The following is a 25,398-nucleotide window of genomic DNA, read 5'->3' as shown; positions in this document are numbered from 1 at the left end:
ATAACACATGACATGTGCCCTGCACTGTTCTAAATATTTTACTATATTAACTCATTTAATCTTCATAACAACCTTACAAGGTAGGTATTATTAATTTCATTTTACAGGAAAACAGTCATGGAGAGGTTTTTGTTTGCTTGTTTTTACACGATGTCTAAGGTTCAATGGACTTTCTTTCCTTTCTTTCACACTCAGTTCTGTATACAATTTTTTTTCTTCTTTTGTACCAAAAAGGCTTGGAGGAGTGGTTAGGGCAAGGCACGAGGAGTAGGGATCGCAGCTCACACTAGCACTGTCTGCTGTGTTGCCAGGATCCAAAGCCTGCAACTGAATTTTGAACACTCTCTTCAGTCAAAGCCATTGCTAGAAAAGGCTCTTTTTGTGACACCACAAGTTCTTCTCTAATTCTATTTGAAAATGTGCTTTAATTTTCTAAAATCTTATTGACAACATGTGGCCTTTTCCACAGCACATCACTCCTAGGAGCCAAAAGTTCTTATCTGTAGGATATGAGCAAAGCAGATAAGACGTCACCTCTGAAACCCCAGCCTCTTTCCAAAAATCTCCTCTCTTAATTATTAAACAAAAATAATCTTCCTAGACTCACTAGAATCATTTTATACAATGGAAGAAATAATAGTACAATATATTCATCAAAAATAGTTTGCTTGGAAGTTCAAAGAAATAAGTCAAACTGCAGGCTTTTCTGATAGAACCAATTTTTTCTTTGCCTAGTGTATATAGGAAGAAATAAAAAAAAAATATTGGGAAGAAAAACAATGTCGATAAAATCTAACTATCCAGAATTTAAACTAGTGTAATTTAAATATTGGTCATGAAACTTGCTGTGATTTTCTAAACCATTTACCTGGCAGCTGTAAGACTACAGTATAAAAGCACTAGCTGTGAAACTAGTCCATGGTTCCCCTAAGTTCTCCCATCTGAAGTCCCTGATGACAAAAGCTCATGGCCACAGAGGTGGGGTGGGAGGGAGTCTCTGTAGGTGAAAAAGGCCCTCCACTGAGGAACATAAACCAGATCAGGGCTCAAACCTGGGACCTGCTGTTTACTCTCTTGTATGTCATTAATGGCCCTCAAGGAACGACCTAAGTGTCAGCCAGACACCTGATTATACCCCAATTCTCCTGTCTTGTAGGTCACCATTTCTTTAATATTTAAATTAAAAGGTGTAAACTCCCATTCAAACACAGGAGAAAGCAGCATGCTGACTCCCACCCTAAGTAGTCTGGAGACACCCAGGAGTATATGTTTCTTCTGTTGACCTTCTGCTCTGATTTTCTTGATCCACTGTACCTTCAATCCCACTCACATCTTGTCTCCTGCAGTTTTGTCTTCCCTTCACCCTCAACTAGCTCAACTCAAAAGGCATCCCCTCTTCCTTTGATTCCCCAAAGCCACCATGATGATAAGCCTTTTGAATGAATCAGACCATTTTTTGAAGGCTTAAGAGTCAAAGGGATTTGTGGTGATGAGGGTGGGGAATGCCTCCCACCACAGAATCATAACCGCATATGCCTTCGATTTGAACTTTAGACACTTTTGTTCTTAAAAGTCCCTCAAGGGCTTCCCTGGTGGCGCAGGGGTTGAGAGTCCGCCTGCCGATGCAGGGAACACGGGTTCGTGCCCCGGTCCGGGAAGATCCCACATGCCGCGGAGCAGCTGGGCCCGTGAGCCATGGCCGCTGAGCCTGAGCGTCCGGAGCCTGTGCTCCGCAACGGGAGAGGCCACAACAGTGAGAGGCCTGCGTACCGCAGAAAAAAAAAAAAAAGCCCCTCAACTATCCTCGATTATAGAAACTTCTCCCAGGCTGTTTTCCTCTTTGGGGACGTCCCTCCACGTGATGCAGGACCAGCCCTCTTCACTTCTCTTCCTTCTTCTCCAACCAGCCTTCAAGTTCTCACGATCTCTTGGCATTTGTCACACACAGCAGTTCTTCTCTGTACTCCTTACCTCAAACCTTCTGAAGCCTACTTTTTAACGTCATTAAGGTACTTCAAAAATAAAGGGCCATCTATTTTTCCCCATTTCCTAGCTCCAACCCCAAACACAGCAGAAGCTGTGACATCGGGCTCTGTAGGATCACATTCCTAGAAGTGGCTCCCTTACTCTTCAGTGTCTTTACAGAGAAGGAACCAGTATAAAGACTCATTCTTCCCATTATATGAATTATGCCACCTCCTCCTGTTATCTCCCTTAAGAAGAACCAAAGACAATTCATTTTTTGTTTTAAATAGTAATGTTTCCCTTCCCACTACAGGAAGTAATACCTGTTCTCCAATGGAAATGAGGATGACACATGTGGATAAGCATATGCAAACTGCCAGGCCTGTATTAAGTATGGAGGCATTGTGGTTGCTCTGATTTTCACTGGTATTATTTCCTCTCCTTTTGGGAATAGTGATCTTTTAAAAAAATAAATCATTTTATCATGCTATCCTCTGCTTTAACTCTCCAATAGACTCTCATTGCACTCAGATATAATCTAGGGCCTACAGGCCCTACTTTCTAGCCCTTTCATACTTCTCTAACCTCATCACCCTTCAATCCCCTTCTTGTTTACGCTGTCACACTCCAGCCATACTGGTCTTCCTTCACTGCTTGCATTCAAGACATACGTATTGAGCATCTACTATGCACCAGGTAATGTTTTAGACACTTGAGGTACATCAGTGAACAAAACAGAAAACACTTCCTCACACAAAATATACTGTAGCTGCTATTTCTTCTTCCTAGTATGTTTACCCGAGAGTTTTGCGAGGTCTGGCTTCCCTTCATCCTTTAAGTCTCAGCTCAAACATTACCTCCTCCAAGAAGACTTCCCCAACCACACTTTCTGGAGTAGTACCCACTCCCCTGGCCACTATGTATTTCATCATCCTTCTTTGATCGCAGCTGTATTTACTATTTTTCAATATTATTTTGTCCATTTATTTATTTATTTAATTTTAAAATTTTACTTATTAATCATCTGTCTTTCCCAGTTAGAATGTAAGCTCCATGAAGGCAGGGACTTAGCCTGTTATGTTCCTCATTAAATCCTTTGCACATATGACAGTGCCTGTCATGTTGTAAACACTCAATAAATTGGATACACTGAATGAGTGAATAATGGATGAATGAATGAATGAATGAAATTACATCTGCTTTTGCTTGAAGTCATTTTCCTTGCTCCGTGTGGTCCTTGTTGTCAAGAATGATACAAATAGATGGAGAGATATACCATGTTCTTGGATTGGAAGAATCAACATTGTGAAAATGACTCTACTACCCAAAGCAATCTACACATTCAATGCAATCTCTATCAAACTACCACTGGCATTTTTCACAGAACTAGAACAAAAATTTTCACAATTTGTATGGAAACACAAAAGACCCCGAATAGCCAAAGCAATCTTGAGAACGAAAAACGGAGCTGGAGGAATCAGGCTGCCTGACTTCAGACTATACTACAAAGCTACAGTAATCAAGACAGTATGGTACTGGCACAAAAACAGAAAGATCAATGGAACAGGATAGAAAGCCCAGAGATAAACCCACGCACATATGTTCACCTTATCTTTGATGAAGGAGGTAGGAATGTACAGTGGAGAAAGGACAGCCTCTTCAATAAGTAGTGCTGGGAAAACTGGACAGGTACATGTAAAAGTATGAGATTAGGTCACTCCCTAACACCATACACAAAAATAAGCTCAAAATGGATTAAAGACCTAAATGTAAGGCCAGAAACTATCAAACTCTTAGAGGAAAACATAGGCAGAACACTCTATGACATAAATCACAGCAAGATCCTTTCTGACCCACCTCCCAGAAAAATGGAAATAAAAACAAAAATAAACAAATGGGACCTAATGAAACTTCAAAGCTTTTGCACAGCAAAGGAAACCATAAACAAGACCAAAAGACAACCCTCAGAACGGGAGAAAATATTTGCAAATGAAGCAACTGATAAAGGATTAATCTCCAAAATTTATAAGCAGCTCATGCAGCTCAATAACAAAAAAACAAACCACCCAATCCAAAAATGGGCAGAAGACCTAAATAGACATTTCTCCAAAGAAGATATACAGACTGCCAACAAACACATGAAAGAATGCTCAACATCATTAATCATTAGAGAAATGCAAATCAAAACTACAATGAGGGCTTCCCTGGTGGCACAGTGGTTGAGAGTCCGCCTGCCGATGTAGGGGAGACGGGTTCGTGCCCTGGTCCAGGAAGATCCCACATGCCGCGGAGCGGTTGGGCCCGTGAGCCATGGCCGCTGAGCCTGCGCGTCCAGAGCCTGTGCTCTGTAATGGGAGAGGCCACAACAGTGAGAGGCCTGCGTACTGCAAAAAAAAAAAACTACAATGAGATATCATCTCACACCAGTCAGAATGGCCATCATCAAAAAATCTAGAAACAATAAATGCTGGAGAGGGTGTGGAGAAAAGGGAACTCTCTTGCACTGCTGGTGGGAATGTGAATTAATACAGCCACTATGGAGAACAGTATGGAGGTTCCTTAAAAAACTACAAATAGAGCTACCATATGACCCAGCAATCCCACTACTGGGCATATACCCTGAGAAAACCAAAATTCAAAAAGAGTCACGTACCAAAATGTCCATTGCAGCTCTATTTACAATAGCCCGGAGATGGAAACAACCTAAGTGTCCATCATCAGATGAATGGATAAAGAAGATGTGGCACATATATACAATGGAATATTACTCAGCCATAAAAAGAAATGAAATTGAGCTATTTGTAATGAGGTGGATGGACCTAGAGTCTGTCATACAGAGTGAAGTAAGTCAGAAAGAGAAAGACAAATACCTTATGCTAAAACATATATATGGAATTTAAGAAAAAAAAAATGTCATGAAGAACCTAGGGGTAAGACAGGAATAAAGACACAGACCTACTAGATAATGGACTTGAGGATATGGGGAGCGGGAAGGGTAAGCTGTGACAAACTGAGAGAGAGGTATGGACATATATACACTACCAAACGTAAGGTAGATAGCTAGTGGGAAGCAGCCGCATAGCACAGGGAGATCATCTCAGCTCGGTGCTTGTGACTGCCTGGAGGGGTGGGATAGGGAGGGTGTGAGGGAGGGAGACACAAGAGGGAAGAGATATGGGAACATATGTATATGTATAACTGATTCACTTTGTTATGAAGCAGAAACTAACACACCATTTTATTGCAATTATACTCCAATAAAGATGTTTAAAAAAAAAAAAACAGTTCATCAGAAACAAAGGCCTCCTCACATTCCTACTCATGAACTTTCTTTCAGTTGCCAAGACCTAGAGGCAAGAAAACACTGTACTGAAGGAGCGTCTAGGGTCTACTACATTCTCTGAACCACACAGCGAAAAGAGAAGACATAGAACCATATTTGCCCTGACATGTGACAACGGGAGAAGTATACTATTTCTTGGATATACTCTGTACAGAGACCAATATATGTACAGTATGTACAGTATTTAATATTAATAATACTAGTAGCTAACTGTAGTGGGTGGAATGGTGGCCCCCAGAAAGATATGTCCATGTCCCGGAACCCCTAAATATGACTTTATTTGGAAAAGGGGTTTTTGTAGATGTAATTAAGTTAAGGATCTCCAGATGAGATTATCCTGGATTACCCAAGGGAGCCTTAAATCCAGTGACAAGTGTCTTTATAGAGTAAAGCAGAGAGATTAGACACACAGAGGAAAAGGCCATGTGAAAATGAGACAGAGACTGGAATGATGCAGCTCTAAATCAAGAAAAGCCTGGGCTACCAGAAGCTGAAGTGGCAAGGAAGGATTCTCCCCCTAGAGTCTTCAGAGGGAACACAGTCCTGCTGACATGTGACTCTGAACTTCTGACTTCCAGAACTGAGAATAAATTTCTGTTATTTTAAGCCATCCAGTTGGTTGTAAGTTGTTATGGCAGTCCTAGAAATGGAATGCACTGGCCCACATTGTACTTACCCTGTGCCTACACCTGTGCTAGGTGCTTTGCCTTCATTTTCTCCTTTATTCATGGCAAATCCTCCTTACATGGGAGGTATTGTTCTTCCCCCTAAACAATGCCTTGCCCAAAGGTTTTAAATGTCTTGCCCCAAAGTCCCCTGAGGAAAGGTGGAGCCTTAACTCAAATTCAGATCTACCTAACTCTGAAGCCCATGCTCTTTCCACCATACCTCTATTTCTGTATTTAATAAAGTGTTTGTTTTCAAATTATTAAAGAATAGGGTCTGATCCTGATGCCATTTCTAGAATATTTGACACCCAGAGCACTTCATTTTTTAACACCTCCTCCTCTCATATATGACACAATTATTGTCAGTAATAGTCATGAAATGAAATGAGAGTATTTCATTTACAGACTAAAATTTGCATTAACCAAACAAAAGGATTGCACTTCAGAGTTTATACTGTTTTATATTTAAGCAGAATAAAATTCCCAGTGGTCACAACGAAGGACATAATTAAATACCTAAATTTTGTTTCTTCCCTTACAATTATTGTGCTCCAACTGTTACTTCCTAATCTACTGTTTAAAGACAGAATTATACACTACCACAAGAGTTGGACGCATGAGCTTAGCCTTAAATGAGTGTGAAGAATTCTGAACCCAGGGGAATTTATTCTTGAAACCAACGAATATGACTGTACCCCAAGTGTCGGGGTCTGACTGTATAACTGGCAGTTGTTCAAATTAACTTCCACAGTGATTATAATGTTTGTTAAAAAATATGTATACTTTTAAAAACTGTGGTTAAAAACATAATATAAAATTTAACCATCTTAATTAACCATTTTTAAGCATACAGTTCAGTAGTGTTAAGTATATTCACATTGTTGTGCAACTAATCTCCAGAACTTTTTCATCTTGCAAAAATGAAACTTTCTACCCGTTAAATAACTCCTCATTTGCCCCTCCCCAAAGCCTCTGGCAACCACCATTCTACTTTATGTTATTATGAATCACACTACTTTAGATACCTCCTATCAGTGGAATCATATGGTATTTGTATTTTTGTAATTGTCTTATTTCACTCATGTGAAATGTAGAAAAATGGCTTTTAAAAGATATGTAATGCAAATGAAGCTAACAAATATTTTATTATTAAAACTCAACACTAACTGCAGTATTTAGGCCAATTAGAACTTACACTAAAAAATTATTTCTTGCAGGGAGTGGTAATAATAAAAGCATGCCGAATTTAATCAGCTTTATTATTACATCTAAATTCTCTGCAAACAGTTCGCCCCCTTCTTGCCTGTTCCTGGGACAGACTGACCCTGCCTTAGGGATACCATTGCTGCAAAATGTGCCTAGGAGGGCCACGTGGGACAGCCTTCCCCGGAGGCAGGCCAGGCCGGGCAGCAAGAGTTGCTGCCCACGCTCACGTACTTAAATTAAAAACTGAAAGTGGGGCTTTTCAGTGACCACAGGGCATCAGCCTCTGGGTTTCTATATTCCTGCTGCGCCCTACAATGAAACCTTCAAAAGCTGTAGGAACCACTTTGATTGCATTAGGGAGCTTACTTGGGAATAAACCTCCAGAAGAGAAGTGGTATGAGTTCAGTGTAGACCACCCTCCCTTCAGGTAAACAAAAATTTTTTTTCCTGAAAGCACGTTCTTTTCCTTTAACTTATTTAACCTAATCCTATTAGTAGAGGGGGAAAAGTCATAACTAACCACTTTGCTGATCCTCAAGTGAGCACAGAACCACTCTCCAGAGTGGCTTTGTCACTGTGGCCCCAGGTGGTGTATTTATTTCTCTCCCTGTCTTTTCAGTGTCTTTTTAGAGTGGTGAATGCAAACGGTGAAGAGTCAACGAGTGTTCCCAGAATGCCTCCTCTGAACAAAAACAGGAGACCAGGCTGCTGTAAGGCTGCAGCCTCTTGTCCACAGGTTTAGCTAAGGTGAAAACCATTTGTTCCTGCAAACTGAGGAGATGGAGAGACCTAACTCATCCTTGAGCTACAATCTTGGCCTCACTCTGCAACAAGCCTAAGCTTCACTATCATCATTTCACTGTGTGATCTTAGTCAAATTACTTGACCCCCATAAAAATAACCACCCTAAGGGCTATTGTGAGAATTAGAAGAGCAGCCAAAGCTTGTGGCACTCAAGGAAGATTCACTCCTAGTCTCTTTCCTTCATCGAAACCTCTATTCCCAAACTTTTCTTTCTGCTCCACTAAGAGCTGTGTCTATAAAACCTTTCAGTGTGCTTCTCCTGTCATCTTTGATGCCCTTCTTATTTGGGAACAAGAACTCCCCACATAAGGTCCCTTGACTGTGGGAGGTAAAACCCTAGGGGGAGGCTCCAGAATATATAGGACATGTCAAAAAGAGTGTTTAATAAAGAACATGAAAATAACATTAAGTACACATCACACACAAACTCCTTATAACACAGAACATATCAACTAAAAAGTGCCATCTCAGGATAGGGCACAGGGTCCTGATGTATGTTCATACCAAGAAAAGAGAGGAAGTGTTAGAGTGGGGGGCCTGGTGCAGGCAGACTTGTGCTAGAACAGGTTTAGGGAGATGTCGATGACTATGGAACCTCTGTGCTCCTTGTTTCCTACAAATGGGCCTCCAGTGGCCTCATCCAGGCAAGCCCCAGCCTCCAGAGAGCAGTGGTGCTAGCGATGAGGCATCTTGACCTGATTCTGCCGACCCTCCTGACCACTCACTCTACCAAGACTGTATTGGGTTGGAGTTTGGGTCTAGCTATCATGGTGCATGTAGTAAGTATTCAATAAATAATGACAAAGCTATAAATAAGGAGCTAAAATTTAACTGAAACTCTTTTATGCTCAAGTATAATCAGCCAGCCAACCACAATTGTAACTGTTAAACAGTAAATAATGTTAACAATAATAATGTAAATACATTGCTGTTTTGTGTATCCAGTGAAGGTTATAGGATATTGAATGCCTAATGGGAGGAAGGGGTTAATATAAGGCAGAAGACTCCCTGCAAGGGAAGGAAGGTGATTCTTAAGACATGCCTCTGTTTCCAGTTTTGCTGAATCAAACCTTGTTACCCCAGCTTACCGAGAGACAAATGTGGAAGTGTTTGAACACTGGGATAGATGTATAACTGAATAGGAACCTTGCTGCTGAACCATGCAAAGGACACTGCTTTGAATGATTAAGAAAGCTTTTCATGCTAACTCATAGTTCAGTGTGGCTCATTCCCAAGTGAACTGAGCTACACTGTCAGGGCTCTTGGTTGTGAACAATAAAAACAAAATCTGATTAATTTAAGCAGAAAAAGAATTGATTAGAAGAATAGAGTAGTTTGCAGAATCAACAGGAAGCCTGAAAAACCAGGCTCAGTGAGCAATCAAGCAAAGGAGGCAAAGCCACAGCCCTGCCCCAGCAAAAGTGTGCTTAGGAAGCTGCCACAGATACCCTTGCCCCAGACAGTCACTGTCACACCACTGGACCTAAACATATATAGGACCTCTGCCTGGTCCTGAAACTTTCTTTCAAGCCCTCAAGATTCAAAGTCCTCTGATTTTAAAACTTACTACAAAGCTACAGTGATTAAAACAATGTGGCACTAATATAAAAGCAAACACATAGACTAAAGGAATTGAGAACCTAGAAATAAACCCTCAAAAATATAGCCAAATTATTTTGACTAGGGTGCCAACACCATTCAATGGGGAAAGGACAGTCTTTTCACAAGTGGTGCTGAGAAAACTTGATATCCACGTGTAAAAGAATGAAATTGGATCTGTATCTAACACCAAATGCAAAAATTAACTCAAAATGAATTAAATACCTAAATCTAAGGCCTAAAACTATATAGAAGAAAACATATGGCAAAAGCTTCACAACACCGGATTTGGAAATGATTTCTTGGATATGACACCAAAGGCACAGGCAACAAAATTTTAAAAATAGATAAACTGGACTTCATGAAAATTAAAAAATTTTGTGTATCAAAAAACAATATCAACAGAGTAAAAAGTCAATGCACAGAATAGGAGAAAATATTTGCAAATCACATATCTGATAAGAGATTAATATCTAGAATATATAGACAACTCCTAAAACTCAACAACAGAAAACAAAAACCACCCATCTCAGAAATGGGCAAAGGACTTGAATAGACATTTCTCCAAAGGAGATATACAGATGGCCAATAAGCACATGAAGTTCAACATCACTAATCACTGGGGAAATATGAAATCAAAACTATGAGATACTACTTCACACCCATGAGGATAACTACTATGAAACTAACCTGGGTGGAATTCTTCATTTTCCTGTCTGTACTTGCTCTGCCCAGCTTTTCCAAGCTACCCTACGGCATCCACAGTGTGGAAGATCTGTCAACACTGCAGAAAAGTCAGTGTGCCTTTTTCAAAATGAAGAAGACAGATCCTTGACTTTCTTCATAATAACCAGCACAGCACTTTTATTTACTCACTCGTTCATTTAACAAATATGTACTTTTAATGTCTGGCACAGAGTTCAGTCCTGGAAATATGGTTGACATATTCACAGCCCTAATGGAATGTATAGTCCAGTGACCCAATCTTCAGCCCCTAAGGAATGCCATAGAATACTCTTCTCTTGAGGCTTTTAATAAATGCCCGCATTCTCATCAATTTGATGGCCTCCAAAGTCTATGCCTAAGAAAACAAAAATGGCCCAGATAACCCCTCACGTTACCCTTATCCTATGGGATGTGTAAAATTTTCAGATTTTGAGCTTTTTCATATTTTAGAGCTCTCATAAAGAGATGATTATTGAGGAATGGAAATTATGCCTTTAAACCAAGCTCCCTTAAAACAACAAAACAGCCAGCTGTACCCTGTTTCTCTAATTACAATCAGGAGTATTTCACACAAGGAGGTACAAGACTAAGCCCACAGAGACACTCTGGTGGTCCCCAGGTATTCCCTCCCACCCCATAGTCTGCCTTCTTGTAGAATACAATTGACTTTTTCTTTTTTAACATCTTTATTGGAGTATAATTGCTTTACAATGTTGCGTTAGTTTCTGCTGTATAACAAAGTGAATCAGCTATATGTATACGTATATCCACATATCCCCTCCTTCTTGCGTCTCCCTTCCACCCTCCCTATCACACCCCTCTAGGTGGTCACAAAGCACAGAGCTGATCTCCCTGTGCTATGCAGCTGCTTCCCACTAGCCATCTATTTTACATTCGGTAGTGTATATATGTCAATGCTACTCTCTCACTTTGTCCCAGCTTACCCTTCCCCCTCCCCATGTCCTCAAGTCCATTCTCTAGGTCTGCATCTTTATTCCTCTCCTGCCCCTAGGTTCATTAGAACCATTTTTTTTTTTTTTAGATTCCATATATATGTGTTAGCATACGGTATTTGTTTTTCTCTTTCTGACTTACTTCACTCTGTAGATGGACCTAGAGTCTGTCATACAATTGCCTTTTATTTTGGAAAGGCAACAAGGTTTACAGCAGCTTCTCACAGATAAGTCCCGGAGAAAACAGAATGGTCTAGGAGGGTAACTACTTGACCTCAAATTGAATGGGATATTTTCACAAATCATTTTGCATCTGTTCTTAAAACCAACATGTGACAGGCTGTCACATGGGACCAGAGATTCACTGCCAAAAACACAAGCAGTTAGTACAAATATATAAAGTAGGCAGGTGTAAGAAGAGGAGAATTGCCATCCTTTTGTCTCAACTGTACATTAAAAAGCCACCATTGTATACTATTAAAACAAGTTCGAGGAAACTTGGCCATGGGACATCACTGCCTGTAGGTTGCATGCCTCAAGGAACCTACCTAGGTATCAGGAGACCCTCTGGCTATACCTTTTATTAGTTGCACAATGTTGGCTAATTTGCATTACTTTTTTGGGGGTTTAAAGTCCTCAACTGTAGAGTATGAAGATCAAACCAAAAGAACCTTAAGGCCCTTTTGCTAATATAATGAAATATTTTCAGGGAATTCCCTGGCGGTCCAGTGGTTAGGACTCGGTGCTTTCAATGCTGGGGCCCAGGTTTGACCCCTGGTCAAGGAACTAAGATCCTGCAAGCTGTGCCACATGGCCAAAAAAAATTCAGACCTAATATGTGCCCTACACTTTACATACACTATATCTTACAAAAAAGGATGCAAGATAACCATTATAATAATGCTTTTACTATAGATTTTATAGATTAGGGATCTGAGGCTCAGAGAGTGTAGTACACCTGGCACTCAACCCCAGGTCAGCCTGGTTCCAAAGCCTGAGCTGTTTCACCCTATAGTATTTTCCACTGTGTGTCTAGGAGCTATGCTCATAGGCCCCTCTGAGTATAGAGAAACAAGAGTTTCCCAAGGGAAACACAGTCTCAAAACCTAGGCCTAAAACAAGCCAGCAAATCATCAGGGAAAAACGCAGAAAACTGTATACAATTAAAAGGCAGAGAGATGAGAAGAAATAAAGAAAAAGAATGGTAAACAAAATACAAAATCAGTATTTATGATAACAGTAAATGGAATAAATTACCTACTAAAATGCTTATTTACAAGAAGTCATGAAGGGGCTTCCCTGGTGGTGCAGTGGTTAAGAATCCGCCTGCCAATGCAGGGGACACAGGTTCATGCCCTGGTCTGGGAAGATCCCACATGCCATGCAGCAACTAAGCCTGTGCGCCACAACTACTGAAGCCTGTGCTCTAGAGCCCGTGAGCCACAACTACTGAGCCTGCGAGCCACAACTACTGAAGCCCGCGTGCCTAGAGCCCGTGCTCTGCAATAAGAGAAGCCACCGCAATGAGAAGCCCGCACACCGCAACAAAGAGTAGCCTCCACTCGCCGCAACTAGAGAAAGCCTGCGCACAGCAACGAAGCCCCAACAAAGCCAAAAATAAATAAATAAAACAAATAAATGTATTAAAAAAAAAAAAGAATCTGCCTGCCAATGCAGGGGACATGGGTTCAAGCCCCAGTCTGGGAAGATCCCACATGCTGCACAGCAACTAAGCCCACGCACCACAACTACTGAGCCTGTGCTCTAGAGCCCGCGTGCCACAACTACTGAGCCTGTGTGCCATAACTACTGAAGCTCGCGTGCCTAGAGCCCGTGCTCTGCAACAGAGAAGCCACTGCAATGAGAAGCCCACGCACCACAATGAAGAGTAGCCCCCGCTCGCCGCAACTAGAGAAAGCCCGTGCACAGCAACAAAGACCCAATGCAGCCCAAGATAAATAAATAAATAAATTTATTAAAAAAAAAAAAAGTCATTAAGGATGCTGTTTCTTTCCATCTTCTGCTCTGCCTCCCTGTATCATCTTTATCTTAAGCTCAGTTCTCAAGGTCATAGGATGGCTGCTAATGCAATTGGAGCTAATGCCTCCTCATCCAAATCTGACAGGAGAGAGTCTGAGCATTTCAAGCAAGAATCCTGAATCCCTGAATCAATGACCATGGCCAGGAAAGAATGGCTTAAGCTAACCAGGACCTCATCTTTATTAAAATACTATCCTCTTTGACTTGTAAAACACCAACCTCTCCCCTTTCTTCCTACTTAACTGGACTTGTCCCTTACTGACTCCCAGGACCAGCTTCGAAGGTATGTGACAAGTGCAGTCACAAAGGGCTCCACTGTCACCATCTTGAAATTCTTAATACATTTTGAACAATGTGCCTCGCATTTTCGTTTTGTATTAGCTTCTACAAATTATGCAGCCATTCCTGTTACCTAATCCTTTTCCCAATCTGTCTTGGAAGTGCCTTTAGGGTTGGTCCTGGATCCCTCTCTTTTTACATTCTTGCTTAGGTGAATCATTTCTATGGCTTTAAATCCTCTCAATATGATAATAAATACCAATGGTCTTATTCAGCTCAGACATCCCCGCTGAGCTCCATCTGCTTATATCTTGCCTTCTTGATACTTCAACCTGAATGTCTAATGGGCACCACAAACTTAATGTATCAAATATGGATCTTTTTATTTCTCCCCCAAATATCTGTACTCTCCCATGCTTACTACACTTGAGCCTCTTAGATAACTTTTGTACCTTGTAGATACCATCCCCCTGTCCTGACTTGAAGCACTTGTGTTTCTTGTTCCCTCTGTCCACCAGAAAGCTGTTACCATTTTGCACTCCTGCAAGCAATGCATCATAAGGTCCATTTATCCACACCCTGACCATGACAGGGTATTTTTTTCTGGTCATTGGGTAGATGGAAAAATGATTTATTATTATTGTCTTATTTTGTATTCCTTCAATTATTAAAAGGGTCAATTAATTGACATCTGCCTTTCTTCTTAGATGAATTGACTTGTTATATATATGTATTTTCCCTAATGGAGTATTCTATTCATTTTTAAGAGTCCATTATATTAAAAATATCAATTGTCTTCATAAAAAGTGAGTTAGAGCAAACCTGGGATGAGGAAGGACAAATCAAGAAATGTCAATGTAAGACAAAGCATGGTAGAAGCAAAAGAAATGTTCTTGACAATGGGAATATAAAGATCTAAAGGGAGAACGTTGCAGGCATAGGGGAAAATCAGGTGTAAATGCCTTGCTTAGGAACTGAACTTTGTGTTACTAGGTGGGTCCCCCTATGTAGTTGCCACCTGTGCATCCAAACTGTGACTCACTTCCACGTGAACATATATTAAGAAATGGGCTTTAGTGAGACAAATCTACAAAGTCAGGGTCAGCAAGAGAAGAACGAGCAGGGGCCCACATCCTGTCACAGAGAGGCAGGCCAAGGCCAGGGGCTCTGATAGACACAGTTGAGATCCAGTTGAGGGAAGTTGCCCCAGGTTCTCCCTTCATAGGAAAGGCCAAGTGTAACCTTTGTCAGACTAGTTGATGCCAGTCTGGTTTTGGGGTGACTCAGACTAGGTACCAGTGAAAAAAAGAAGGGAATCAGGAAAAACTTTTGGGTTTTGTTTTGAGCACCTGGTAGGCAGTGGAGCTATTTCCTAATATTGGTGAAGACTAGGTTAGATGATACTGAGCTTCAAATCCCAGTGACTGGGAGAACAGTAGTCACTGATACACACAAGGTTTGGGAGTGGGGAAATAGAAATTGGAATGAATTCCATTTCTGTTACATTGTGTTTAAGAAAGCAGGCTATTCCAGAAGTGATCAGGAGGTAACTGGTATCATTTCAACTCAACAACCTTCAGAAAGATGAAGTTTGAAGATAAGATCCAGAACATTCCTGATTCAAGAACACAGAATTCATTTCCAATGTGAAGACCACAATTATAAGTAAGCTTCTAGAATTATCTCCATTGGCAAGCTCAATGCTCTCTATAATTGCTAGTTTTTAGTCCTCTGATCTCTCACTTTAATCTGCAGAAGCATCAACCCAGATGGTAAATGTGTTTCTATTATGACAGGAAGATAAGGAAAATTCAAAGTAACCTAGCCAGTCTAAGATCTTTTCTGTGACCATTATGCCTTACTAAAACATATGGATATATACACACGTGCCAAGGACTGTGCTAAATGCAATGTATGCATCATGTCATTATCTTATCTTCACAACAACTCTATGAGGTAGTAGGTTTGGTAACATGCTGAACCTCACACTGCTGTCAATCCAATCCACACTGGGATTAGAACCCAGACAATCCAACCTCACTGCTTTTAAAGGCAGCAACCATCTTAACTCATCTCTGGCTCAACCAATAATACTGATCATAATTCCTGGCCTATGGGAGATCACCAAAAAGAGTTGAATGAGTGAGTTAATACGTGCTCTGTGCTCGATTCCCTTTCAAACTAAGAAAACTTGTATTTCAGAACAGAAACAAAAGTAACCGATTATTTATATATGCAACTTCTTCCTTGGCTGGGAAGTAGGAGCATTGACACAAAGGTTATTTGCCTCCAGAAATAGGATTGCCAACAATCCCTAGGAGAGGGGTTCAGGTCAGACTCAAGAGTGATGTAATCATAGTTTCAATGTCTTTCAATAACAATAACACTTCATTATCACTTTCTCCATAAATGAAATGAGCAGAATCCACTGATATTTAGGAAAATCATGCAATTTTTAAAATGTTGTATTGCTACTACAGTTTTAGCTTTGGGAAAATTCAACCTATTTTAGACATATAGTTCAAAAAATGTTTACTTTAGGGGTAAAAAGGCTTAAAGCCTTCTGGTGTGTTTCATTATTCCTATCCATACCCATCATTCCCTTTTCTTCCCTCAGGCACTTTCTGCTACAGACAGATGCACTGCTTCACTAACTCAGCCTCCCAGGCTTAATTTGCTTGGCTGTATCCACATTTTCACTGCCCCTCCTTAAATCAGACCACATTCTCTTTTGCTATTTTTGACCATTTAAAAACATTTTTTCCACTCCACAGGTCATTTTAAATTATATAATTATGAAATAAAGTAAATAACTGGGATATCTGAGTGCTTACCATGTACTACAAAAATCTTTACATGTATTATCTTTAACCCTCAAAACCATATTGTTGTCATTTTACATATGGAGAAACTGAGGCCAAAAAGGTTAAGATCATCAATGTAGGAACTTGAATTAAACTGCAAAAATACAAGATTTGCTGGCAATAAACAAAATATCTTTATTATGATTGTTTTAATGGTTAAAATTTGCATGTTTCCTAGATAAAGTAGTCCATAACAGGATTAAAAAATTACAAAAAAGCAAGCTTCTTAATGATTCATTTGAATTAACTATAAATTAAAATACTTGCTAATTATTTAATACCTTCTAAAATAACACAAAATATATTCAATATGTAATACAAGCCTTAATAATCTGATTCTCCTTTTATGCAATTATTTACAAACTCTGAACTAAAAGAAAAACATATGGCTAAATGGTGGAATTAAAGAACAAGTATGTTCTCAAATAATTTTATCCTAAGTAATCTATTCTTTGGAGTAGAAATACTCACTTAATACAGTATGTTAATTATAATCAATTTTAGCTACACTTTGTTGGTGCGAATTTAGCCCAATTTAAATTCCTGTGTGCCTAGAAATCACAACTATTCTCTTTAAAAGCTACTAAGAATTTATAACACAGTTTAATATTCAGACTGATATCCCACCCTACTTATTTTAAAGGTACAGAATTTAATACCTTCTTTTGATAAATGGAACTTACTAACAATGTAAAGCATTTTCCTTTCTAAACTGTATAGTTTTATTCAGTTATCTATATAACAATGTTATAAACTAGTAAGCAAAGCAAGCAGCATTACTTTTTTTAAATAACATCTTTAATTAAAGTTTTTGCAAAGGTAAAATATTAAACTTAAAATAGGTCTTAGTACATCAAAATACTAAGTTCTCTAATTGTATTCCAAGATGGTCTTTAAAACATAATATCCCATATATCACAGAAGAGCAACCTTGATCTGCAATTGTACAGAATGAATTTTACAAACATAATAAATATATTTACGCCCTTACACATAACAGTATGTACAACAGCAGTTGACAATAGTAGCTCAGAACAGCAAAAAGGATTAGCCCCTCCCCCCAATTGTAGCCCTGATACATACTGGATGATTTAAGGAAACTTGAAATAGTAGCTACTAACTCAATGTAGTTCTTCCCTTAAGAGAGAAGAAAAAAACAAGTTTATCTTGTTCCTCAAAATAAACAAAAATATCAAGTTTGGTGTGCTCTTCCTTAAACCATAAAAAAATGACAAAAAACAGACTAAGGCAGGCTTAAAAAGGGAATACAAACTTCAGAATAATTTCAATAGCACAATAGATTAAAATGCAAAACTATTTAAAATAAACCCATGAGGAGATATATAAAGTAACTATTTTTTAACCAATAAATTCAAAATCTGAAATAGCTGATTCAGACAGATAGGTGGGAAATAGACATATGAAATAAAATGAAAATGTACAAAGATGGATCAATAAAATATTACATTGCACAAAAGCTCAAAAAAGTTCAAGATGAAATAATCTGAAAATATAGGAATTTTCTCAAGTGGAAGAAAAAGCTAAGTTATAAAGGGCACTCCCAAGAAAATTATGTCTGATTTCCTATACAAGGTGTATTTATCTTCTGAAAAGAATGGTGACGTTATTGCTATAAGATAATCAAAAATTACTCTTAGAAGGAGATAATCCTCTTCATTCCTCCATAAAAGCCAGAAAAAAAAGAAAACCAAATCCTTGATTTTCATATAGCAAAAGAAAATCTTTATACAAAAGCTATTATATTTTTATGTTCTTGCTGTCCAAGCCAGTCGATTACAGTATGCTCTTCAAGAACACATTTTAATCACTATACACACTGCTCAAATCTTGATGTATCCCTAAAAGAATAACATCAAGGTGGCTTTGATTTTAAGAGAGGCAACAATATAAACGTGGTATTATGGTGGCATTTAATAGAAAGAAATGTGAACATTTAAAAAAATATAAAAGCCCAATATAAAGATCCCCCTCATATAACAGACATTTTACTCTAGAAACTAATTGCACATTAAAGAGTTGTTTCAGCCAAATGTGGCGCTCCACAGAATTTAAATGTGCTCTCAGCCATTCAAATGGTCTGACTATCCAAACGACCACCAAAAAAGAGTACATACACTGAAAGGCACGCATTTCCACACTTTTATCTAGTACTTTTGCGTAAATTTCCTTAGCACTGCTGATTGTTTTTTAATAAAAGGTGCCATCACCATCTGTGCAAATCTAAACAAATCCTTTTCTGAAACCTTTACTTATTTCATAATACTAAGTCTGAACTATTTTCCCTCTTTGAATAAACATGTTATTTTCATTTCAAAATTCTGAAAGTGGGAATCCTTGCCTTTTCAAAGGAATGACAGAACCTAATGAAACGATTTGTTAAATAAAATGTTAAAAGCATGATTAAGAATTCAAGTACAATAAAAGATAAGCAAGTGGCATTCTTATAGCAAGCCACTATAATAAAACTAAAACATGCTATTTGATTAAAAAGGAACACGATGCAGTAATATATAAGAGCACAATTTGGTATGCAGTGTTGTTTGGACCAGCTTTCAGAATATTCACAGGTAAAAGAAAAGCACTTGCCAAGTATGTCATAATTAATATGCAATATACACAGGTGCAAATATAAATGGCTATTTCCTGCTTCAAAATAACCCTAATGAGTCACTCTGAAAGCAGTGGTTGTTCATGTTTGAGTATAAAAACAGGCCAGTATACAATTCTATTATGAATATGAATGTTTTCGTCTACATAGAGAGCCCAAAATATAAGCTGAATATCATACAGTAATCCAAGGTTCAGTAGCATAAGAACTACTAGATAGCGAAAGGGTTTTAATCAACACTGCAGCAATGCTAAACTTTTATAGGTAGTTCAGGTCATTGACTTCTTCACTGGGTAAATATAAACCTACTAGCAACTATACTCAAGGGCAAACAAACAACAGGACTTCTGTGATTTTACCCCCTCTCCCTTCTCTCCTCCCAGTCTCATTAATTAAAAAAAAAAAAACAAAACCTGTGTGTGCTTTGAGCATAGTGGGGTAAACAAATAAACCTCCAGAAAACTAAATTAATATAGTAAAAATTAAAACCGTATCACCAGTTATGGCATCTAAATAAAACCTAACTACTAGCATGCTAGAAACCACATTTATACCAAAGTTCAGAACATAAGTTAAAGGGACCAAGGTGGTATGTGGGGTGGGAAGCAGGCAAAAAAAAAAAGAAAAAGAAAAAAGATTAGCCTTTTCAAGAAAGTTTAAAGATTTGTGTTAAAAAAGGAAAAACAATATATAATACCTCACAGTTTTTCTTTGCAATGTACTTTAAAGTGTTTCTATGTTACTTCTGGAAACACAAAGGCAAATAAAAGGAAGACAAAAATGGAAGACTTAAAAAAAAATCAATATACAAGTAAGTTAAACACATGTGAATTTTGTCAAAATAAACCATGAAAAGAATTAGGTGTAAGAACAAAGGTGAATACACAAGTTCCTACAGTTCTCCCAAGCAACTCGTTCACACTGAACATAGCACTGCCACATTGTTCTTTATAGCCCCTTACAGAATACAGAGCTATGCATTCTTAGTATCATATAACATTTCTATTATTTTTAATATACAAGTCAAATTTCTATGCTTTCTTCCCGATGTGCAAACTGGAGCCCATGTCTATATTATCAATGGCCTGGAAGGGCCACCAAATGAAAGAGGTAAATATGTACTTAGTGGCCCACCCTCCTCTAACCCCAAAATTTCTCCCTCAAATTACAAAGTTGCATTTTAAAAGTGTGTTCACTTAGAATCATTTTAAAATTCTTTACTAGTAAACACAAAAAAACTTTTATAATTACTAAATTGTTTAATAAAATTCCAGGTCCTCACCACCTGCCCAATGCTTCAATCAATGCACAGAATGTTATCTAAATGTTTGTTTAGCTTGAAGACTAAACACATATATAAGCATATACTCTTCAGCCCAACAGGAAAAAAAAATCTATCTATTCACATGTGTATAATTTCAGCTGGATGGTACCTTTGTGCAATAACACTGTATTCCTGAGGAGCCACTGGGGTTTCTTTTTAAGGTGGGGGGGCTAAAAGAAACAAATACAATTTTTCTGTTAGGAAATTGAAGTTATTTTAATTCTGCTCAACTCAGATGAGACCCAAGTCTTTAAACTACATTTAATGAGTCTCAAAACCTAATTAAAATAAATACCCATTCCTGGGTAAATTTTGTCTCCAAACTGTGATCACTGTTTACTTCCTTTAACTCTTAAATAGATGTTCCATAAAGCAGGGAAGGAAGAGGTATATATTACTGAAGGAGAAGAGCAAGTAAAAATATTTAAGACCTATTATGAGAGTTCTAAATTGTTTCCTTATACAAATGAATTAAAATTCAACACATATCCTTACCCTTTTGTAAAAAGCTCACACGCAATTTTTACCAAATATAACCACGTACAATAAGCAGTTTCGGTTCAACCTATCAAAAGGGAAGTTTCTTCAGTTCATTCCAACAAGTATCTTCTGACTGAACTCAAGTTGGAGGAAGGAATATAAACCAAGCTTTACATGCTAGTTACCAGTGGCAGGTACCTGTATTTAAAATCGACAATTACGGTTTTCTTACACAAAATCCCAACCCTCGCCACCCCAACAACCCCAGGTGCTACAGTTCCATGGCTTGCCAGTTAGAAGTAGTGTCTGTGTTGTCAAGGTCTCTTTGTTCCAGTAGCTCTGCTTCTACTGCACTTCTCTGACATGCAGAAGTTAAGTTTTGGTTGGTATATGTCCCAAGTTACAAACTGTCCACTTTAAATTTTTTTTTAAGTTTCTTTTGTTTTATTTATAAAAGGAAAGAACCAACTCTTCACCATTCTGCATCTCCAATGGCTTTGGAAAATATATAATCTCTTCCATTAAGATTCATAATGCCATCCTTGAGATGAAATTTCCATTTGTTTTTACTTCTGTGTATCTAAATAAATAAGTAAAAAATGTATGAGATAAAATAAAAAGAAAACAAACAACCACAGAAAAATCATTCACACATCAAACTTGTATATTACTGCAATTGAAAACTGGTTTCTTTTTTAACTGAGATATAACTGACATGTAACGTATTAGTTTCAGGTGTACAAAGACAATAAATAGTTACAAATTTTTTTCCTGTGACAAGAACTTTTAAGATCTACTCTTTTTGTAACTTTCAAATATACAATGTTATCAACTGTAGTCACCATGCTGTACTATATCCTCCTGATTACTTATTTTATAACTTAAACTTTGTATCTTTGACCACCTTCACCCATTTCACCTACCTCCAAACCCTCATCTCTGGCAATCACCAGTCTGTTCTCTGTATCTATAAGTTCACTTTTGTCGTTTTAGATTCCACATGAGATCACATGGCATTTGTCTTTCTCTGTCTGATACTTCACTTAGCATAATGCAAAGTCCATCCATGTTGTCATAAATGGCAAGACTGTCTTCTTCTTAAAGGCTGAATAATATTCAACTGTACATATACATACACCACAGCTTCTTTATCCATTCATCCACTGATGGACACCCAGATTGCTTCCATTCTTGGCTGCTGTAAATGATGCTATAATGAACGGGGGAATGCACATATCTTTCAGAGTCAGTGTTTCTGTTTCCTTTTAATAAATACTCAGAAGTAGAATTGCTAGATTGTATGGTAGTTCTATTTTTAATTTTTTTTTTTTTTTTTTTTTTTTTGCAGTACACGGGCCTCTCACTGTTTGTGGCCTCTCCCGTTGCGGAGCACAGGCTCCGGACGCGCAGGCTCAGTGGCCATGGCTCACGGGCCTAGCCGCTCCGCGGCATGTGGGATCTTCCCAGACCGGGGCACGAACCCGTGTCCCCTGCATAGGCAGGCGGACTCTCAACCACTGCACCACCAGGGAAGCCCTCTATTTTTAATTTTTAAAGGAAGGTTTACACTGTTTTCCATAGCAGCTATCCCAGTTTACATTCCCACCAATGGTACCACAGGGTTCCCTTTTCTCCACATCCTTTTTAATTCTTGTCTTTTTGATAACAGCCATTTTATCAGGTGTGAGGTGATATACCTCATTGTGGTTGACTTGTATTTCCCTGATGATTCGTGATGTTGAGCATCTTTTCATGTATCTGTTTGCCACTTGTATGTCTTCTTTGGAAAAATGTCTATTCAGGTCCTCTGCCCATTTTTAAATTGGGTTGTTTGTTTTGATGTTGAATTGTGTGAGTTCTTTGTATATTTTGGGTATCAACCCACTGTCAGATATATCCTTTGCAAATATCTTCTCCAATTCAGCAAGTGGCCTTTTTGTTTTGTTGATGGTTTCTTCCGATGTGCAAGAGCTTTTTCGTTTGATGTAGTCCCACTTGTTTATTTTTGCTTTTGTTGCCTTTGCTTTCTTGTCAAATCAAAAAATCACCAATAAGACCAATGTCAAGGAGCTTATCATCTCTGTTTTCTTTCTTCTATGGTTTCGGGTCTTACATTCAAGTCATTTTGCACTGATTATTTTGCATGATAAAAGATAGTAGTCTAGTTTCATTCTTTTGCATGTGGCTTCCCAGTTTTCCCCACACCATTTACTGAAGGGACTGTCCTTTCCTCATTTTATATTCTTTGCTCTTCTGTCATAAATTAATTGACCACACAGGAATGGGTTTATTTCTGGGCTCTCTTTTCTGTTCTATTGATCTATGTGTCTGTTTCTATGCCAATACCATACTGTTTTGATTACTATAGTTTTGTAATACAGCTTGAAATCAAGAAGCATGATGCCTTTGTTCTTTCTCTAGATTGCTATGGCTCTTCAGGGTCTTTTGTGGTTTGATACAAATTTTAGGACTGTTTGATCTCTTTCTGTGAAAAATGCCATTGAAATGTTGATAGAGACTGCACTGAATCTATAGATTGTTTTGGATATTATGGACAATTTAACAATATTAAGTCTTCCAATCCATGAGCAAGTAATATATTTCCATTTACTTGTGTATTTTTCAATCTCTTTCATCAATGTCTTAACAGTTTTCAGTGTACAGGTCTTTCACCTCCTTGGTTGTATTTATCCCTAGATATTTTTTTCTTTTTGATGCAGCTGTAAATGGGATTGTTTTCTTAATTTCTCCTTCTGATAGTTCACTATTATTGTATAGAAACTCAACAGATTTTTGTATCCTGAAATTGACTGAATTCATTTATTAGTTCTAACAGTTTTTTGGTGGAGTCTTTAGCATTTTCTATGTAATATCATGTCACCTGCAAATAGTGACAGTTTCCCTTCTTCCTTTCTGATTTGGATGTCTTTTATTTCTTTTTCTTGCCTAACTGCTCTGACTAGGACTTCCCATATCACGTTGAGGAAAAATGGTAGGAGTGAGCATGCTTGTCTTATTCCTAATCTTACAGGAAAAGCTCCAGCCTTTCATTGATGAGTATGTTACCTGTGGGATTTTCATATATGTCCTTTATTAAGTTGAGGTACATTCCCTCTACACCAACTTAATGTTGAGACTTCTTATGTTGAATTTTGTCAAATGCTTTTTCAGCATCTATTGAGATGATCACATGACTTTTATCCTTCATTTTGTTAACATGGTGTATCACACTGACTGATTTGTAGATGTTGAACCTTCCTTGCATCCCTGGAATAAATCCCACTTGATCATGGTATATGATCTTTTCAATAAATTGCAAATTCAGTTTGCTAATATTTTGTTGAGGATTTCTGCATCTATGTTCATCAGGATGATACTGGCCTGTAATTTTCTTTTCTTGTGGCATCCTTGTCTGGTTTTGGTATCAGGGTCTTGTAAAATGAGTTTAGAAGTGTTTCCTCCTCTTCTATTTTTTAGAAGAGTTTGAGGATTGGTATTAATTCATTAATTGGTATTAATGTTTGATAGAATGTACCCATGAAGCCATCTGGCCCTAGACTTTTGTTTATTGGCAAGTTTTTGATTATTGATTCAATCTCCTTACTAGTAATCAGTATGTTCAGATTTTCAATTTCTTCACGATTCAGTCTTAGAAGGTTGTGTGCTTCTAGGAATTTATCCATTTCTTCTAGATTGTCCAATTTGTAAATGTATAATTATTCATAGTAGTCTCTTATGATCCTTTATATTTCTGTTATCAGCTGTAACATCTATTTCTGATTTTATTTATTTGAGTCCTCTCTCTCGGTGAGTCTAACTAAAGGTCTGTCAATTTTCTTTATCTCTTCAAATAACCAGCTTTTAGTTTCATTGATCTTTTCTATTGTCTTTTTAGTCTCTATTCATTTATTCCCACTCTGATCTTTGTATTTCCTTCCTTCTACTAACTTTGGGCTCCTTCTTGTTCCTTTAGGTGTAAAGTTGGTTTGTTTGAGATTTTTCCTTATTTCTTGATGTAGGCATTTCTCTCTATGTACTTCTTTCTTACAACTGCTTTTGCTGCATTCTACAAGTTTTGGTATGTTATATTTCCATTTTCATTTGTCTCAAGGTATTTTTCTAGTTCTCTTTTGATTTCTTCTTTGACCCATTGGTTGTTCAGTAGCATATTTAATCTCCATCTAATTGATTTCTAGTTTAATACCACTGTGGTCAAATTGGTTTTTAATAGTTAATTTGACAACCTCTCTTAAAAAAAAAATTCACTAGGTGCGTTTTTCAAAAATAAATTTATCTATAATTAGTAATACTTATTTTATAGCTCTCAGTACTTGTGTTCATTAAAGTAGTTAATAATATTTCTCTGAAAAATATCTTATCTCTACCAGGTATGTGTATACATGTCATTTCATAGGAAATTTTATACTGGCAAATATTTCAAACAGCAATACCCTTTGTTCTCCCTGATGCTTCTAGACCATTTTTTTTGGTCTTTTCTCTGTAACTCCTTTTATGTCT

The 25,398-nt window shown here is 37.9% G+C and overlaps 1 protein-coding gene across 1 annotated transcript in view; it reads right to left on the bottom strand.

Annotated features, from left to right (window-relative positions):
- Positions 1-16,618: 16,618 nt before the first annotated feature.
- GTF2A1 (general transcription factor IIA subunit 1) overlaps positions 16,619-25,398 on the bottom strand; it is a 46,116-nt gene continuing 37,336 nt past the window's right edge. Inside the window, exon 9 of the mRNA XM_082649028.1 lies at positions 16,619-21,460. Coding sequence (XP_082505154.1) covers positions 21,353-21,460 — 108 coding nt within the window. The 3' untranslated portion in view covers positions 16,619-21,352. The remainder of the gene's footprint in view (positions 21,461-25,398) is intronic.

This window comes from Grampus griseus (assembly GCF_964374135.1).
Source record: "Grampus griseus genome assembly, chromosome: 2".
NCBI lineage: Eukaryota > Metazoa > Chordata > Mammalia > Artiodactyla > Delphinidae > Grampus > Grampus griseus.
The sequence above is the reverse complement of the archived record's forward strand: the minus strand, read 5'-3'. Positions and strand labels throughout refer to the sequence as shown.